Source organism: Bombyx mori, chromosome 19, assembly GCF_030269925.1.
Source record: "Bombyx mori chromosome 19, ASM3026992v2".
NCBI lineage: Eukaryota > Metazoa > Arthropoda > Insecta > Lepidoptera > Bombycidae > Bombyx > Bombyx mori.
Window position 1 is genome coordinate 3,270,723 of NC_085125.1, and position 20,648 is coordinate 3,291,370.

General features: G+C 43.2%; 1 protein-coding gene across 2 annotated transcripts in view; it reads right to left on the minus strand.

Annotated features, from left to right (window-relative positions):
• LOC101738462 (uncharacterized) overlaps window positions 1-20,648 on the minus strand; it is a 53,649-nt gene that overhangs the window by 19,939 nt on the left and 13,062 nt on the right. Inside the window, exons 2-5 of one of the 2 annotated variants that reach the window (XM_038017778.2) lie at window positions 18,742-18,860; window positions 8,202-8,320; window positions 7,244-7,457; window positions 5,664-5,877 (exon numbers count right to left, since the gene is read on the minus strand). In XM_038017778.2, the coding sequence (XP_037873706.1) occupies window positions 5,664-5,877; window positions 7,244-7,457; window positions 8,202-8,320; window positions 18,742-18,761 (567 nt within the window). In that variant the 5' untranslated portion in view covers window positions 18,762-18,860. The remainder of the gene's footprint in view (window positions 1-5,663; window positions 5,878-7,243; window positions 7,458-8,201; window positions 8,321-18,741; window positions 18,861-20,648) is intronic. The other variant, XM_038017779.2, reaches the window with a different exon arrangement.

Consider the following 20,648-nt stretch of genomic DNA (forward strand, 5'->3'; position numbering starts at 1 on the left):
TACAAATAACAATGTTAACTCTACCACCGGTTCCAAAAAAAGCCACAGTCCTGAGAAGAACCGGCGAAACAAACTCAGCGAGCTTTTTTTTTTTTTGTTTTTTCTCAAATATTTTCTTTTTTTTATATAAATAGAAATATTCACAATAAAAGAAAAAACAAGTCAAAAAAAATACAATTAAAAAAATAATAATAATAATGAAAAATGAAAAGAAAGAATGATTAATTTACCCAGTTAATTAGACAAAGAATGATTTATGAAATTTAAAATTGTCAACCCTGCACGACGATGTTACCAAATTGGTCTTGCAATCCGACATTCACTGACGCAAATGTACTAATAACTTAGACTAACTTCCAACGTTACTTTGTTACGTTAGCATGGAAACAAAATTAGGCAACCCACATTACCGAGTACAATAAATATACATACTACTTCTTCTCCATCGCTCCCTCATTGCTGAGGATCGTGACTCCGTTTTAGCTTGTCGACTGTCAGCCTCCATCGGTTCCGGTCAGTTGCCTGGTGTAGTGCAGCGCTAACTGGTCCGCTGGTTTGCTCGGAGATCTGGTCGGACCAACGTTTGGGGCTCCGGCCTCTAGGACGCTTTCCTTCTACTTTCCCAGTGACCATCAGACGTTCCAAGTCGTCTACACCTCATACATACTACACCATCATTTATTATTTTGATTCCGAACATTCTTTAGTTAGTTTAAAAGTCACTAGATTGTTATCTGTGGTTTGTGCTTACGTAAGCATCAGGTGTGTTAGAAGAGGCGAAAATATTTTTACCAATCGAAACGCAGATAAATGCGTCCAGATATTTTATAATTATTGTTCTTCTAGTAATCAACGTTGGTCCGACCAGATCTCGGAGCAAACCAGCGGACCACTTAGCGCTGCACTACACCGGGCAACTGACCGGAACCGATGGAGGCTGGCAGTCGACAAGCTGAAATGGAGTCACGATCCTCAGCAATGAGGGAGCGATGGAGAAGAAGAAGAAGAAGTGATCAAAATTCGACCGTAATCACGGAAAAATCCATTCTACCAAACCAAAAAGATTTAAATCCATTCTACATAGTGCATTTCTTCTTTTGTTTCGTTATTGGCTCTAAAAATATATAATTTACCGCACAAACATTAAATCTAATGAAAGTAAGAAAAAAAAAGCTTTATTCCAACCCTAACTAAGTGCTCTTTACATAACAAGCTTCAAATCTGACTCGTTTTAAAACATTAAACATTAATTTATTTAGCATTGATATTGCTTAATTTGCTGTCGTTACTCGATAATCGATTATCGATGTAAAACGATTTCGATCTATCGATTCGCATTACTCGCCTGTCAGTTGTGAACTTCTCTCCGAAACGGGAACGCTTTAAGTGACGCTTTAAGCCGTTAATGTTTAAATTGTTTTGTATTTTTATTATTACGTTTTGGCGTTCGTATGAAGTTTATAAAAAGATTGATCGATGAACTAATGAACTCGACTCGATGTTATAAAACTGAGTTCAAAGCAACATTCTAATAAACATAATAAGTAGTTTGTTCAGTAAGAAATCGTCTTTACACTGCTCTTTTCGAAGGAAATACCCTAAAGATACCATGTAAGCCTTAAGAATAACCGGGGACTGTATTATGGCAACCAGAAACCGAAATACATACTTTTTTTTTCTTATTAGCCCATGGACGTCCACTGCTGGACATAGGCCTCCCCCAAGCCTCACCACAAAAACCGGTCCTGCGCTGCCTGCATCCAGCGGATCCTCGCGAACCTCAATAGATCGTTGGCCCATCTTGTGGGAGGCCTACCCACGCTACGTCTTCCAATACGCGGTCGCCACTCAAGAACTTATATACGTTTAAATATACTAATATACTAGCTGAGTCCCGCGATGCTACCCGCGGTTGTTGTCGTACCGCGGGTGACGCCGCGGGGAGAAGTTAGTCCAAAAAAAGTAGCCTAAGTTACTCCTTATATCATCAGCTACCTATCAATCAAAGTCCCGTCAAAATCGATCTAGCCGTTCCAGAGATTAGCCGGAACAAACAGACAGACACACAAAATAAAATAAAAATGTTATTTTGGTAAGTGTACTGTGTATTTTATTATTACTATTTTTATTATTACTATTATTATTTATTATTTTATTATTACAAACAGACACTCCAATTTTACTTATTTGTATGGAGTATAGATTAAGCATCCAGATAAAGAGAAATTATCTGTTCATTACACGAAGCTTTACCCGATTTGGGAACCGAACTTATGAACCTCGGCTCAGCAGTCAAGGTCACTAACTTCAGCACCATCGAGTCAGTCGATCGCTTCACGGTGCGCTTGAAGACTGCAATGGCTCTCATACAAGGACACCGGTCATCGTCCTCGTCGACGAACCCGTCGCTTGCGACGATGGGCTCGACGAGCGAATTAACCCATAGACACAGCCCACTGAGCTTCTCGCCGAAATCTTCTCAGTGGGTCGTGTTTCCGATCCGGTGGTAGATTCTGCGAAGCACTGCTCTTGCTATGGTCAGTGTTAGCATCACTCCGGTTTGAGCCCCGTGAGCTCACCTACTAGTTAAGGTTACGCTGAAATAGCCTCTCAAGGCTATCAGGTTAGGTAGGGAGAAAAAAAAAAGAAAAAAGACAAGGAAGCACAAAATATACCTCTAGGGATGTGTAACTTTGTGCTCGTGCTATTTGGCAAAAGTGAGTAAATGAAATAGCAATGACTAATTTCTTGATGTTCGACGCAGTGAGTCATCGCCCGCGGCAAGGCAGCTTGGGGGTCGAATCGAGTTGTTGCGTTCACCTCTGATGACGATAAATGAAAATGCGACGCATAATATATTATATTTTAAAAGACGGTATCGTCTAAGCAAAGTGACAGCATTTGCTTAAACCTATTTTTTTTTAGTCGGTTTATGTCGCCTTTGTTACTGTTTTTATATTATTTAAGACCTTTTGAATGCTTTACAGTTATCGTGGTCAGAGGCGACGAGTACAAGTCGTAAGAGTTTTTTTTTAAAATAAATCTAATTCCCAGTTTTAATTTACACTATTTTTTGTATTAATGACTAGCAACTCGCCCTCGCTTCGCTTCGGCAACTGTAATTTATTATTGATTTCTCGACTATTTAATGGATGTTATTATACATATAAACCTTCCTCTTCAATCACTCTATCTATTAAAAAAAACCGCATCAAAATCCGTTGCGTAGTTTTAAAGATTTAAGCATACATAGGGACAGACAGATATAGGGACAGAGAAAGCGACTTTGTTTTATACTATGTAGTGATGATGCTGTTGAACATGAAATAGTTCATTTAGTGTTGACGGGAGATGAGCTATTAATCATTATTCAATATCAATTAATTCAGGCCAGTAATAACATGACTTTAAAAAAGGAATATCGCTAAAATGGCATTTGTGTTTTTCCTTATAACAAAAATATAGACAGATATCCGTTGTTTGTTATAAGTTATCTTTTTGTCTATTATCCGTTTGCTGTTGTCGAAAACGATCTAAATTGAATGTTAGTCTGAACTAAGCGAAACTAAACAATTAGTGGTAAGCAAAAACATTAAATCTAAAAGATACATGTTTTACCGAGCACTAACGCACGTTCGGTGGAAGATCTTCCTTATGTCGAGCTTTTTATATCTATTCACATTAACAAGACGCAATACTGCTTTGACTGTGGAAAGCTTTTCGAAAATTTCTTATTAGGCATCATCAACCCACGTTATTACTATTACGGTATCGTTAATTGGCGCCAATGAGATTTATCTTCGACTGTGAACGCACCATTTCTGGCCAGCCACATGTCGGCACGGTCTACGCGCCCGTGGGCAGCTCTATACCGCGTTTGGCTGCCCGCGGTTGAAAAACAAAAGCAAAACCAGTGCATTAATCTGTCGCAAAACAAACGCGATTGTAGAAAGTAGTTTTTGTTGCATTGCTGCGTCGTTTGTCGCAACTGGTCATGCTTGCGGCAAGGCAGCTTGGCGGCCGAATAACAACGCGTGGATTGGATAACGTGAAAATACGAGCAGAACCAGTTTTATTGACAAATTTACTGCTGTGCTTATTTCTAGGGTGCAAATAAAAGAGCAAGTGAATTCCAATAGTGCGATGATTAGCTGTAAGCTCTTGGATATAGTATGTATATAGTAGCCATGTATAAAATAGAAGTTGAATATGTATTAGATGTTCTTGTTACGTTACTATCCGAATCAATCATGAATCGTCAGAATTATATTGAAAGAATTATACTCGTGAAAATTATCTTTGAGCCATACCGATCTTAGGTAAAAACCAATAAAAATACGACGATTGTTTTTGAATTTAAATCAAAAGAGTAATATATGTAAATACTATCGCACTGCCCACCACCAGAGCAGAGTTCATCGACGCTACCTGAAACAACTCCGTTCATATCCATAGTGCACTTCCAAAGATCTTTTCTGGCGCTTACCATACGGCTTTGAAACAACGGCGGATCCAGGGGGGGGGTCATGGGGTCATGACCCCCCCTGAGCTGGTTCCAGGACTTAGGTGAACCACTAATTGAACATAATGATTTTATTTATATATTTTGTCACTATACAGATTTTATGTAACTAAATACCTTCAATATTTAATTAATTTAATATAATATAATAACTTTGTATGATGGCAAGCGTTTGGGAAAGAGTGCATCGAAAATTTGACTATGTGACCTCCTGGCGCCAAAGCTGGATCCGCCCTTGCTTTGAAACGAAAACCTCTCCGCAGTGTTTCCCGTATGACATGTTCTTCTTCAAACAAGGCTTGCGGAGAGTACTTAGCGGCAGGCAGCAGCCTGGCTTTGCCCCTGGCATTGCCATCGTCCATGAGCGACGATAAGAAAAACAAAATGAAGTAAAATAAGTGGATCACAATCTCGCGTTATTTTCTAAATTCTTATGCTATAAACGAGTGACCTCAATCGTTTCTTTATTTCCTTTTGATGTATTAATTTATTGCCGGAATAAAGTCATTATTTTTCATATAACTTTGTGCGTTAATAGTTTTTTTTTGCTCTTAAATAGTTGTAATAGACATGTCTGGTGTCGGAGTTTCGTCTTTCAGACCAGAAATGTTACTCTATTCTAGGAAAACCAAACAAATATACCTAAAGACCACACCATAAAAAGAAAGAAATATGCACTATGACCTAATTTTTCTTTTTTATTACTTAGGTGGGTGGACGACATCTACAACGTAAATGCCGCCACCTACCTTGAGAAGTGAATTCTAAGGTGTCAGTTTTTACAGTATGATGGCTGCTCCATCCTTCAAACCGAAACCTTCACGGCAGAAATAGGCAGGCTGGTGGTACCTACCCGTGCGGACTCAGAAAACGTCCTACCACCAGTAAAAGACCAGCAAAACCCGGGTGCTGGGTTCATCGTGTTGCCGAAAGAGGAGCTTAAAGAATTACAGGAAATTTAGGACCCAGGTGAAGGTTTAAGAGATCTTCAACGGTTTCAGAGACATAAACACAGAATTACTGTTTGCCAATGATTCGGCATTGTTATGTAAAGAGAGAGAGAACGATACTGCTTTCTCACATCTCATCCACAGAACGGAAGCATTTTGATACTGAAATTAGCAGGGAAACATTCACTTACCAGTAAGGACATTTCGGTGTTCTTGGGCATCATGGTGACGTCACCGGGTCGTACTCCAGGCCCGCAGTATGGCAGGGTCGGTCCGCGGTTGGGCACGCGCGGTCGTGGGTCGTGGAGCGCCAATAAGGCCGCGTGTAGTCGCGCCCGGGCGGCCGAGACACCACCGGCACCGCGCACCGCCGCTTCCACCACTTCCCCCACGTCTTTCTCCCATCTGACGGTACGGTACGGTTTATTTATTGTTTATTTATTTTTGTCAGTTTGTCAATGTTTTGTATTGATGATCACTTTGTTGGTGCAACTTAATAAATAAATGAATCAATGAATGAATGAATGAATAAATACATAAATAAACAAATAAATAAACTAGTCAAATCGAAGTACTATTTAAGTTTTTGCTTCACGTATTAATTAATACTACCACTAGTAGTAGGTCCCGGAGTAGTCGAAATTCGACTATAATTAATTGAAATTATAAGTTTGAAAGAACATTATTATGGTTCTAGTTACAGATTTCGCCAAAACCACACCATAGAAAAATAATATTAAAGATAAACAATATTAACCTATTCTCAATTTGACTTTAAGCAATATCAAAAGTTTGACAATAAACGAAGAGTATATAATTATATGCGTGTGTGTCAAATACATGGTAGTGTGTGTAATGTTTTTTTTATGGATTTAATGTATTATTAATGCATAATTTAAAAAATATTAGTATTCTGCACTCCTTCTCTATACTCTCTATAAGTGTGGGAAATTTCATACTCCTCCGACCGCCCAATTTTCGTAAAAAGGGATACAAAGTTTTTGCTTCACGTATACAGGTTGACACAGCCTTTTTGCATTACATATCTTTACAACAATGAACAGTTTCGTTTCTGTAACATTAGTTGGATATCGAGATCAAAATTTCAACCTCAAAACTTAAATAGTACGTGACTAATTATATAAGAGATATATATTGTAATTATTATACTAAAAGACTAGCTGTACCCGTCCGCTTCGCTGGGCATTTAAAATTAACATTACTATTTCTCACCTCCACAAAGATTCTCATCATTAACCGCAACTGGTGTAGGGATTCCAACACTCATATAAATATTAACCTATCCATTAAGTACATGTATTTTCTACATGGATACCAAGTTTCAAGTCAATCGGATGCACGATTCAGCAGTTATAACGGAACATCCGTAAAAACCACTGTAGATTTATATATTAGTACTAGCTGACCCGGCAGACTTCGTAGTGCCTTAATCGATAAACAAAAGATCTAAACTTTTGTATAAAATAAACAAAAGGAATCCGTCCGACGGGGGACACATCGAAGTAAAAACAAAATTGTCATTTTTATTTAATTCCGAGTATTTTCATATTTATCTACCTTTTAAACCTTCTCTGGACTTCCACAAATAATTCAAGACCGAAATTAGCCAAATCGGTTCAGCCGTCCTCGAGTTTTAACGAGACTAACGAACAGCAATTCATTTTTATTTAACTATATAGAGAAGATAGATTTTTCATGAGTTATTTCTAGAGTAAGTTGAACATGTGATATTTTCTGATGGGATGTTTACCTGCAGGCCCCTAGGCAAGATCGAATATCATTCTTCAAGCTCCTCGAGAGGGTGCAGCCCGGACTGGCATCGGAATCCGAGCAGTTGTGAGATCCATCGTTCTTGTCAGAGTCAGAAGGGCGCGGCTCCGTTTCGAATGGTTCGTTCTTTGGTAAGCTTGGAGAGACGCGCCCGTGGCTGCCGGCGCCGCTCCCATACCCTGTCCAGATACAAGCTAAATCAACGCTTTTAAAACTGCTTCGTAATATCCAATCGTTGGGAGGAAGTAATGTTCAAATTTTATAATTTATATAAGTAATGTCTGCTGTGAATTATGCTTTCCGTCTGGTAGTCGGTTTCCTGAAATCACTGAGGTCCACGGGCGACAGTAACTGACCATTAAGATGTCGTTTGCTGTGTGCTTAGTGCGAGTTCTTTAACGTTCTCGATAACGTAAAAGTTAACTCAAATTTGAGTTGGAACGCTTGCCTACGTTTGCCGCTAGGGGCGCTGTAACAACTGACTACAAATTAGTTTACTTTAACGCTATCGAGAACCTTAAAAACTCGCACTAAGCGCACTGTTTTCAGATTTCAAAGAAAGCCATGGTTTCAAGAATTAAGATTGATATTTTTAGCAAACAACATAGGAAAGTTTAAGCTTTGAATTAATTGTAGGGCGCATTGTGGGCTCAGATGGGGTAAGCGTCTCTTGATTATTTCTATCTCAACTTATGCCGTTTTAAAGGACAGTCTTTCTGCAGTAATTTTTTTAAGATACTCTATTAATACTTTTTTATTTAAATAATGTGCAGCAGAAATAGAATCGAATAGAATTATATTTAAAAATCATAAACATATTGTTTACGCGCTGACGCTTGGGACAAATAAAAATGTGCTATTTGATGACAGATGGCGCTACTCGTACAGGAAAAACGAATGTGAAGGCGATCCGACATATATACAATGAAAAAAATAACCTGATGATGTAGACGGCACTCGCTTCGGACTGTGCTCTGCTGAACCCACGCTTTCTTCCAGGGAATCCACAATTATAACTACCTCCTGTTCTTCTTCCTCCATATACAGTGGATTGGACCTGTAGATTAAATGTTGTGGTTTATATAATTTACTAGCGACCCTCCCTCACTTCACTTCGGAAATTGTAATTTATTATTGATTTCTCCACTATTTAATGGATGATAAACATAATATAAACCTTCCTTTTCAATCACTCTATCTATTAAAAAAAACACATCAAAATCCGTTGCGTAGTTTTAAAGATTTAAGCATACATAGGGACAGATATAGGGACAGAGAAAGCGACTTTGTTTTATACTATGTAGTGAATTTATTTGATATGTATTTCTTATCTATGTATCTTTGTATGTATTTGTATGTATGTATCTATGTATTTGTTTGGCAATGTAATTTATAGCCTAGTGTTCATTTTACTTAAGTTTCGTGTAATTTCTTAAATTATCGCCACGTATTAACTTCATGACAGCTACGCATTTCTTGAATCTTTAACTTCATCAACGAGGGTTATCTGGAAGAGAATGCCCGCATGGCTTTAAGTTCGCCTTTGTACACTATTTTGTGCAATAAAGAATTTTCATTCATTCATTAAATACGAGCTTAGCAAGAATTATTATCGTTGTTCGACTCAACAAAAAACGACTAGGGAAACAATCATTAATTGAAAAAAGATGTGGTGTCGTGGGACACCAGGTAGGAACGAAGTTCCTTCGGCTAATATAGAATCGACACAATTTGCAAAAAAAAAACGTGCTCAATTTTATGTTGGTTTCCTTGATTTTTCTCTTAAATTTTGCTGATTAATTTTTATTTAAGTACAGGAAAGTATTTAGGAAATTCAGTATTTTAGGAAATAATAAATTACGTAAAATAAAAAAATATCGTAATTCAAATTATTAATTAACATAACAAAATATGTCTCTTTATTTTTGTTTGACAACATAAAATTACATAGAAATAGAAATAATTACAAAATAGAGAAAAAAGGGATGAGAGAACGAAAAGAAAGAAGGAGAAAGAGAAAGGTATTATACACTACTCGCTTGTGTATGCGACTGTCGCGCCTGCGCACGTCTCATTTAACGGTTTTATTCCACGCACTTTTTTCCACGGATTTTTTCTTACGGATTTACTATCACATTTCCCTATCCCCTCCAAGCCTGCCGTAAGGAACTTCGTTCCAAAAACTTAATTCGGTACGAAGACGGCAAAATCAAAATGTTTTTCATTACATGTAACGTGTCTTGTCGTAGTTATAAAATTGCAATTCAAACAAACAGCCGGACTGTGTACTCAGTGTGAGTTTTTTTAACGTTCTCGATAGCGTAAAAGTTAACTCAAATTTGTATGCAGTTGATATAATGCCCCTAGCGGAAAACGTAGCCAAACGTTTTATCTCCATACAAATTTGAGTTAACTTTTACGCTATCGAGAACGTTAGAAAACTCGCACTAAGCACACAAATAAAGAATTTTGATTGAAACAAAAGAAAATTAAGTAGAATACAGTCTGGGTAATTAAGCAACCCTAATTTGCCGGTTTTTTTTTTCCTGGTGTTAAGGTGGCCCATCTGGTGTTAAGTGGTTACTGGAGCCCATAGACATCTACAACGTAAATGCGCCACCCACCTTGAGATATAAGTTCTAAGGTCTCAAGTATCGTGACAACGGCTGGCCCACCCTTCAAACCGAAACGCATTACTGCTCCACGGCAGAAACAAGCAGGGCGGTGGTATCTACCCGCGCGGACTCACAAGAGGTCCTACCACCAGTAATTACGAAAATTATAATTTTGCGGGTTTGATTTTTATTACACGATGTTATTCCTTCACCGTGGAAGTCAATCGTGAACATTTGTTGAGTACGTATTTCATTAGAAAAATTGGTACCCGCCAGCGAGATTCGAACACCGGTGCATCGCTCAACACGAATGCACCGGACGTCTTATCCTTTAGGCCACGACGACTTCTTCGGGAAAACCTATGACCTTAAAACCAGTCTCAACAATAACAAAAATCTCAAGTTATTTCTTTACGTAATCATAATTTATTATTGCATTACTACTGCAAAATGAATTTATTGCGTTTCTCGTTTGCTTTGTGATAAATATCTTAATTCGTACGCGTCATGCATAATATCTTCAAAGTCAAAGACCTTACCGAAGTCCATTAGAAAATATGTAATAAGGAAATTGTACTTTACGTCCTTCGTATACAGTTTATAATTACTTATGACGTTTATCTTGAAGTCTTATATGAAACAGTTTTTTTTTTTTTTTTTTTTTTTTTTTTTTATGATTGTAAGTTTACTGGTGGCCCGAAGGCCTTTCCAGTTTCACCAGGACAGGTGGGCGAGCAAAGGCTCAGCCAAGAGGGGTGGGATTTGCTAACAACTGCCCGAGCGCCTCCGAAGGAGACCTAACAACTCAAGAGCAATTGTTTCGCGAATGAATCTACTACCGGATCGGAATCGCGACCCGCTGAGAAGATCCGGCGAGAAACTCAGCGGGCTGATGCATGGGTTAGGTTGCACGTCGACCTCTTTGTCGAGTTCGACGAGTACGGTTACCGGGGTCCCTAAGCCTGCCCCTAGTATTAGAGCTGAAGGCATCTAATGCAAAGGTTATTGGATCTGATGGATCCGTAAGGACGTGTCTAGGGCGTCGACGGTGACTGGCTCCTGCATGATCAGGATTCGGGGAGTAGTCAGCGGCGGCAACGATAAGGCGATTATCATGACGCATAGCCTTATCGAAGTATCGTTCCGACGCTGACCTCATGTATTTCCGAATTGATTCGAGGCCCAGGTCGTCGTGTAGGTCAACGTTCCTCACGAACCACGGAGCCCCGACAGCTAACCTGCAAAAGCGGGATTGTAGGGATTGGAGGGTGTCTATGTGTGTGCGGGCCGCGTGAGCGAACACCACACTCGCGTAAGTCATGACGGGCCTTATGCAAGTTTTGTAAAGTGTCACCTTGTTCCGAAGGGACATTTTACTCCGCTTACAGATCATGGGGTAGAGTCTACCGAGAATAAACGCGGCACGGTCACGGACTGATTTTATATGCGGGCGGAATGTCATCGATGCATCCAGGGTAACGCCCAGGTACTTGACCTTCCTGGCCCAGGGTATGGGTTGTCTAAAGAGAGTAATCGGGGGTGTGAGATTCCTCCTCCTAATCCGGGAGGAAATCCGTGTGGAGCTTCCCCTCTGAAATAGCACCGCAGTACTTTTCGCTGGGTTGATGTCTATGCGCCATTTTCGGAACCACTGTCCTAGGGCTAGGGCTGCGCTCTGAAGCTTCTTCGCGATTAGGGACTTATTTCTACTAGAATAGTAAACAGTCGTGTCGTCGGCGAATAAAGCTAAATGGGTCGGCGGCGACCGGGGAATATCGTTGACGAATAAGCTAAATAGGAGGGGTGAGAGGACAGAGCCTTGCGGGACTCCAGCTGTGAGAGGTCGTGGGGAGGAGCGGGTTCCCTCGACTCGATATCGAAAAGAGCGGTTCGACAAGAAGTCCCGTATGATGAGCACGAGACTATCCGGCACGCCCATGTTGAATAGTTTGAAAATCAAACCATTGTGCCAGACTTTGTCGAACGCTTTTGCGACGTCGAAGAAGAGAGCTCCCGTGTATAACGGTTTTGGTCGATTAAGCCCCACAAGAATGTGCTCCGTGAGGCGGTGCACCTGTTGAACGCATGAGTGATTTGTACGGAATCCGAATTGTTCATCGATGAGAATGCCCTTGGATGAGACGAAGTCTCTGAGGCGTTTGTAGAGCAGACGCTCATACAGTTTGCCTAGAGACATGAGGAGGCTAATCGGGCGGTAGCTCGTCGGATGATTTTTTGGTTTACCGGGTTTATGTATGCCGATAACGTCCGCTTCTTTCCACACCGCGGGAAAGATACAGTTCGCCATAGCGGCATTGAAAATAGATGCCAACATCACGATGAGTTGGACGGGTAGAAGTTTAATAACGCGGTTGGATATACCGTCGGAACCGGGAGCCTTGCGAGGACGTAGGTCTTTGATCAAGTCTTTAACTTCCATCGGGGTGACTGGTGGTAACGCATCAGAGGGTGGCAAGGAGGCTCTGCGTTCTACCTCACTGTCTACTAATTCTACATGAACAGGGTCCACGGATTGAGTGCTGGGCGTGCACTGGGTTTGCAATGTATCGGCCAGCAGCTCTGCTTTTTCGTCATCATCGAACGCCGCGAGTCGGCCTGAGGGGCCTACGAGGGGGGGCATAGTTACTACCGTATCCGATTTGAGAGTACGAGCTAAGCGGTAGTAAGACCTTTGGGAGGGCGCGAGTCCTTCTAAGAAATCAGACCATCTGGCATCTCGGACTTCGGCGATGCGAGACTTTACGTCGCGTTGTAGGGCACGCATTCGAATACGATTTTCCGCGGTAGGATACCTGTCGTAGGCGCGTAACGAGGCGTTCTTAGCTCTAAGGAGTTCCCTAATATCGTTGGACAATTTGAAGCGGTGAAGGAAGTCCTCCGCTACAACTTGTTTCGATGACCTATCTAATGTCGAGGTGATGTGTGACGTTAAGATGTCTATGGCTTCAGCGGTATCCTGAGGAGACGGGATAGAGTCCGGGTTAAACGGGAGCGATGGTGGATCAGATTCAGCCAGGCTGATGCCCAGCGTGTGCCAATCCACCACAGTCCTCGTGACGGGAACGGAATCGGGAGCGCGACCGAGCTTCATAACGACGGGACGGTGGTCTGAATCTAACTCTGAAACTACTTCGATCGAGTGTAAGTGCAGAGTTACGTTTTTTAATAACGCTATGTCGAGTATATCCGGGCGATGCGCGATATTTAGCGGGTAGTGAGTCGGGGTTAGCGGAGCGACGATATCGAAGGCGAGATCATCGACTAACGCGTCAAGCCGCCTGCCATTCGGGGTTGTGGTGTGTGAGTTCCACCTGATGTGTTTACAATTTAGGTCGCCCGCCAGAATGACAGAGCTCCCCATACCGAGCAGCGCCTCGATATCACTGCTTAGAACGATCTTATCCGGTGGAAGATAAACGGACGCGATAACGATCGGCGCGTGTCCCGTCAGTGAGATTCGGCACACTGATGCTTCGATATTAGCATAAGGGAAATAAGTATGCAAGAAGTACGAAAGGCTGTACAAGATATGAAGAATGGAAAATCTATTGGACCAGATGGTATTCCAATAGAAGTGTGGAAGTTTCTGAAAGCGGATGGATGCACGTGGCTGACTTTATTCTTCAATAAATTGTTTCAAGAAGAGGCCATGCCTGACGAGTGGTGCAAAAGTTCACTCGTGCCTGTATTTAAGAGCAAAGGTGACATACAGGTATGCGACAATTATAGAGGAATAAAGCTCATGTCACATAGTATGAAAGCTTGGGAGAAAGTGATAGCGAGAAGAATGAGAGATGAGAGTGAGGTATCACAAAACCAATTCGGGTTCATGCCGGGACGCAGTACAACGGACGCCATTTTTTGCCTGCGCCAATTGTGCGAAAAATATCGCCGTGCAAGTAAAAATGTGCACATGGTGTTTGTTGATTTAGAAAAAGCGTATGATAGGGTTCCCCGTGAGGTTTTGTGGTGGAGCATGAAAGTGAAAGGAGTGCCAGGGAAATACCAACGGCTTGTTCGAGCTATGTACGGTAGAGCTAGTACGTACGTACGCTCCGCAGCTGGCGATAGCGACGAGTTCAGTGTGGCGGTAGGCTTACACCAGGGATCAGCTTTAAGCCCTTACCTGTTCATCCTAATAATGGATGCCCTAACATCGGACATACAGGAAGAGGCGCCTTGGTGTATGCTGTTCGCCGACGACATTGTTCTCGTTGGAGAGGAAGGGCCTGAGATACAGAGGAGATTGGCAAAATGGAAAGAAAGGTTGGAAAACGTGGGTTTGAAGATCAGTCGAACAAAAACCAAGCACATGTTTTGTGATTTTGGTGGTTCTTCAGACTTCACGCCAATCGCCTTAGATGGTGTATCCCTACCAGTCTGCTCCGACTTCAAGTACCTCGGCTCTATACTCCAGAACGACGGCAACATAGACCGGGACGTCACAAATCGAATAAACGCTGGTTGGATGAAATGGCGACAGGTCTCTGCAACAGCATGCGATCGTAGAATACCCCTTCAGCTCAAGGGTAAAATTTACAAAACGATCATTAGACCTGTCGTGCTGTATGGATCTGAGTGTTGGGCGACGAAAGTTAAGCATGAAAGAGGAGTGCATGCGGCCGAGATGCGAATGTTGAGATGGATGTGTGGAGTGACAAGAATGGATAAGATAAAGAATGAGTATATCAGAGGAAGTTTGAAAGTGGCCCCGGTAAACAACAAATTAAGGAGCAGACGGTTAGCGTGGTATGGACATGTGATGCGTAGAGAGAAGATGCATGTGACTAGGAGATGTATGGAAATGGTAGTGCAAGGTAGAGGGGGAAGAGGTCGACCGAAGAAGACATGGATGGAGTGTGTGAATGACGATATGAGAGAGAGAGGAGTGAGTGTTGAGATGACGGCTGATAGAAGAGAATGGAAGAGAAAAATTAGCTGTGCCGACCCCACATAGTGGGATAAGGTGGAGAAAAAGAAGAAGATGCTTCGATATTAGCGAGCGCGGGAGGATCGAGCGGGACGCAATGCAGGGCTCTTCTATAGTAAATGACGGTACCACCACCACGGGCAGAGAGCCTGTCGTTCCTGACCATGTTATAGTTCGCGATTTTAGGGTCACGGCGCGCGGGCTTAAGTAGGGTCTCCTGCACTAAAAAGATATCAATTTGGTGGTCACGCAAAAAGTCAGAAACCTGATCACGTTGATTTGCGAGACCGTAAGCGTTAAAAAATCCTATCGTTACGGATAGGGGCTTTATTCTACTTATATACGCCATTGATTACCGGCGGAGTGAGGGGAGGACGTACGTATTTAATGACGCGTATACGTCGGCGTATTCCTGCACAACGGCGATAAAGTGTTGTGCAGTGGAGGCAGCGCGAATGGCGTCGCCCAAAGCGTTAACGCGCTCAAAGTTGATCGACTGAAAGAAGTCGATCGCTAAAGCGAGATTGTCGGACGCGGTCGGAGGGCAAGTCGCGGGAGAGGGACGAGTCGCGGGGGCGGGACGAATCGCGGAGGAGGGAGTTGTAGCCGTGTTCGTGTACGGCAGCGGTTTTGCCCAGGCCGAGACACTGGGCACCGCCGCCGGAACGAACGCTGGCTTAGCCTGCGACGCAGAGGGTGCCGAGGCTTTGATGTCTGGGCCGGAAGCTCGGAGGCGGTTTTGGCGGGCGACGCGGCGATTTATTTTAGGGGCTCGGGGGCAACCACGGTAATTCGCGGGGTGACCCTGTGTTCGACACAGGACGCAGCTAGGCGGTTCCGTCGCGGTTTTTTGGTCGCGAGCGCAGAGGGCCGTGGCGTGATCGCCCAAACACTTAACACATCGGGGGCGCGCGTGACAGTTACGGGAAGAGTGCCCGTACAATTGACAGTTATGGCACTGGCTAGGAGTGCCTTTTTTATGGGGGGCTTCGACAGCGATACCAGAGAGCCTACAGACGGTCTGTGTGTTAAAGATTTTCTTACCCTCGGGGGTAGGCTGGAGAGCGACTAGAACCATATTATATGGCTCCCTACCGCGACCGGTGTGCATACGGTGCACAGAATTCACTGGTAGGCCTTGTTCTAACAGGTCGGCTTTTACGAGCTCTACATCTAACTCTTTAGGGATTCCGCGTATTACAACGCGGAGTTCGCGCTCCTCCTGGAGCGTATACGTATGGAAACTTATACGCTCCTTACGGAGGTAAGAAGAGAGGGCCCTATGGTCGTCGGGTGTTTGAACCTTAATTTGAATGCCGTTCGCGAGGTTACGGGCATTCGTGAAATTTATATTTTTGGCCTTAAGGGCCAGGCAAACTCGATCCCAAGCTGCCTTCTCCTGAAGGATAACCGGGGGAGGGGTCTGGGTTTTATTTTGTGCCACCGGACGCGGCGACGGAGTGGCACGGGCTGGGGGCGCAACGGGAGTCTGAGGGCGGGGGCGCGACGCGTTCACGGCTTTGCTAATTTTAGCGGCCGCGGGAGCTCGAGACTCCGCGGCACGCTTCTTACCCTTCTGTACCAGGGTGAATCCATCCGTCGATGAGGCGGGGGCGAGGTCGACCTCCATGTCCGAGTCAGAGTCGGAGCACGAGGAGGCGGGTGCAGGCGACCTACGAGCAAGTGTAGGTGTTTTAGAGGGCGCGACGGAGGCCGCGGATGATCGCTCAGCTGAAACGATGGTCACGGCGGACGACGCAGCAGCTTTTCTCGCCAGTATAGGCGACACGGGAGCGGCAGGCACGACAGAGGCTGCGGTGCTCAATGCAGAAGCTCTGCACGCAGGTACAGGCGACGCAGGAGCAGCGAGCGCGGCGGAGTCCTCGAGAGGGCTCGCAGTGTGATTGGCCTTGAAGGCCAAAAACTCCGAGGCGAGCTGTGGGTGGCGAAGTCGGAGGAATTCCGCGAATACAGCGTCCATGATCGCTGAGTACCCAGGTGGGGCGGCCCCGGGTCTTGAAAACACTCGCCTTGCGGCGAGGCCCCAACTTCTCGGACCTGAGCGGTTCTATTGAACACAGGTGGCAATGCGGCGCGATTACTACAGGACAAAGAAAAAGCACAACAAAACAGAAATTACGAAAAGAAACAAAACAAATAAATACTTGCAGGAAACCACTTTGTCGGCAGATGTACCACGAACACAGAAACAACAAAAGGAAACAAAACAAATAAAAACTTCCAGAAAGAGCACTTAGTCGGCAGATGTACCACAAACACAGGCCGCGCGAACAATGGCCGGGCTAACAAAAGCCGGGCGAACAAAGACCGGGCGATCGAGTGGACGATGAGCACGTCCGCACGTGACGGGTGCCTCTATCGGAATGTATATGAAACAGTCTTCGGTGTTTCCATTGTTCGGTAATTTGTGTCCGATGCGTGGTCAAGCATACTTCAGGAAGTGTTGAACCGATGCTTCTATTTAAATTTCCCTATAACGTATTTCTACAAAAACTATGGTAGTTTTAACAAGCTTGTTTTGCTTGGTATCTTTGTTTGTTTGTTTGTATGCAACAGCCTCTTTGAACTTCAATTTTACGGCCTTCAAGTCGTCCGATTGAGTTGAATCAAGGTCCGATAACAATACAATAATTTTGTTACTTCGCTCTAATATCCTGATTAATATTAATAGGATAAATGACGGCCGTCGGGTGTAGTGGTAAGTGACATGGTCACTCTATATACGGAGGTCGCGGGTTCGAATCCCGCCAAGGGAAGATATTTGTATGATAAATATAAATGTCTTTTCCAGGGCTATGGATGTATATTAAAATATAATATGTATGTGTATAATAAAAATGTTACATTTATATCCGTTATCTGGTACCTGTAACACAAGTTCTTTACGAACTTATCACGGGACCAGTTAACGTGGCGTGATTGTTTATTAAAAAAAAAAAACAAGTGATATTAATACTTAGTTGGTTTTGCTATTTAAGCGTGTTTTTCTTAGTTGTTATATTAAATCAGATCACAACTATTTTAGATTAAAAATTAGAGATTAGAGTTATCGGCTTTATCAGAAACATTTTTGTCGTGATAGCGTAGTGATCAATCGACAAACACCGCCTGCACGCACGAGCGTGAGCGTTTTTTTTTTTTTTTTATTGCCCTTGTAGGCAGACGAGCATACGGCCCACCTGATGGTGAGTGGTTACCGTCGCCCATGGACTTCAGCAATGCCAGGGGCAGAGCCAAGCCGCTGCCTACCGTTTAATACTCTCCACAAGCCTCGTTTGAAGAAGGACATGTCATAGCGCTCTGGAAACACCGTGGAGGGGAGCTCATTCCATAGCCGGATGGTACGTGGCAAAAAAGACCTCTGGAAACGCACTGTGGATGACCGCAGTGGCTCCAGGTAGTATGGATGAACTCTACTCCGGCGTGCAAGCGAGAGCGCGAAACAAGCGATAGAGACGTACGATCAATCCAAGCGTTGGCTTGTGACACATTCATCTCTCTTCTTGCATGACGTTAGAGCTAGTTCGAATAGTTCTGCTACTGACGTTATCACCTAAAACTATGGCCCGTAAACCGTCTTTACAGGCAACCAATTAATTTCTTTTTTTTTATTGCCTGGCTGGGTGGACGAACTCACAGCCCACCTGGTGTTAAGTGGTTACTGGAGCCCATAGACATCTATGACGTAAATGCGCCACCCACCTTGAGATATAAGTTCTAAGGTCTCAAGTATAGTTAGAGCGGCTGCCCCACCCTTCAAACCGAAACGCATTACTGTTTCACGGCAGAAATAGGCAGGGCGGTGGTACCTACCCGTGCGGATTTACAAGAGGTCCTACCGCCAGTAAAAAAATAATAAAGGCGTCATATTATCGAATTGTAAGGTCATACCTGAGGAGCGGTGGCGGCATATCATCGAGGGCTCGGAGAGGGGAAGGCGTCGGCAGCGCGGGCGGAAGTCGGCCGCACCCGCACCCTGCCGCCTCCCCACCCTCGCGTCGCCCTCCGCCCTGAAACACATTAGATACTTGTATCTTAAGGTAAGCGCAGAGAGAATTGCCCCCATATATAGACCCATTATAGACCCAACCCACTGAGTTTCTAGCTAGATCTTCTCAGTGGATCGCGATCCGATAGTAGATTCAGCGTAGCACTGCTCTTGTTAGGGCTAGTATTACCCAATTCTTTCAGGCTGAGCCCGTAAGCGCACCAAACGAAGCTGAATTAGGAATAGTTCCTTAGACTACCAACAATTAGGTCATCATCATCATCATTATTTCCTATTACCCTCTGCTGGGGTGTAAGGCTCGAATATTTTTTTTCCATTTAGATCAATCTTGGGCAGTCTGTTCTAGCTCCTCCCACGTCATGCCCAAGACACCTAGCTCCTGCTCCACCGAGCGACGCCATGTTGTTCTGGGGCGGCCTCTCTTCCTTTTTCCAGACACTTTCCAGATCAGTGCTCTCTTTGATAGGTGAGTATCGGGCTTTAGAATATGTGAAAAAAAATGTTTGGTCACCTTAACACCTCATCACTTTAGTCATCCGTGACCACGAAAACTGTAAAGCATTCAAAACGTCGGGAATAATGTTATATATTCATAACATTATTCCGGAAAAGTAGTTTTAATTAAGTATCTCCTTTCTCCTTTGTCGTCTCACTCCTGTCAGAGCGGTCGTGATCGTCATTCAGCATCAATACTGTGGGCAGATGTTATGCGCCTCACGAGAAATCGCCACCCCTCCCGGTTTGTGGTGAGTCTGGTACACTCATGCAAACAGCCAACTGCCGACTTGACTTGGTCGCAACGCATCGATAACCTTCCACGCGGTCTGGTGCCTCCTACTTTACCCTGAACGACAAGGCGCTCTATGGAGTCATTTCCTCGCCGGGAGACATGTCCAAAAAATTATAGTTGATTTTTTTGTTATTTTATTTATTTATAACTAGATGACACGGCAGACTTCGTGATGCCTCAATCAATAAATAAAAGACCTAAGCTTTTGTATAAAATAAACTTAAAACAAACAAAAGGAATCCGTCCGACGGGGAACACATCAAAGGAAAAACAAAATCGTTATTTTTATTTCATTCCGAGCATTTTCATATTTATCTTTTAAACCTTCTCTGGACTTGCACAAATAATTCAAGACCAAAATTAGCCAAATCGGTCCAGCCGTTCTCGAGTTTTAGCGAGACTAACGAATAGCAATTCATTTTTATATATATAGATAGTAAATGGTTTTATCTTTGAGTTCTAAATTTCTAAATATTCGTGTCCGGTACACGTTGGGGCAATAAAACACGAGGGAAACACCTAGCTTGGGGCATTCAATGTGGAATGAGAAGGAAAAGCATAACATAACAAAAAAATTACATCACAGCACAGTATAAATTAAAAGACTAAATTCAAATACGCCCATTTAATTTACAGTTCTAATTTATGAATAATTCATTCGCAATACGAGATTCACTAATTAATCCGTCATAAATTTGCGAGAGATAACCGAAATTAATCATTTATGTAAGTGAATAGTATATTATATATTAAGGAATACATTCACTTCCTGAATTTATTTGTTGTTATATAAGATTTAAAATTAATATAAACGGCACGGTGGCCAATTCAAGGTTATCCAAGTGTGATAAGAAGTCAAGGAGGCTGTCTGTGCGTGGTTCCCACCTCCTTTTTTCCCCCTACCTATTCTTTGGTAGCTTAAGAGTCTATTCTAGCTATGCTTGGACGGGTAGGTCAGTTCACGGGCTCAACCTAAGAAAATTTGCTAACACTTGCCCC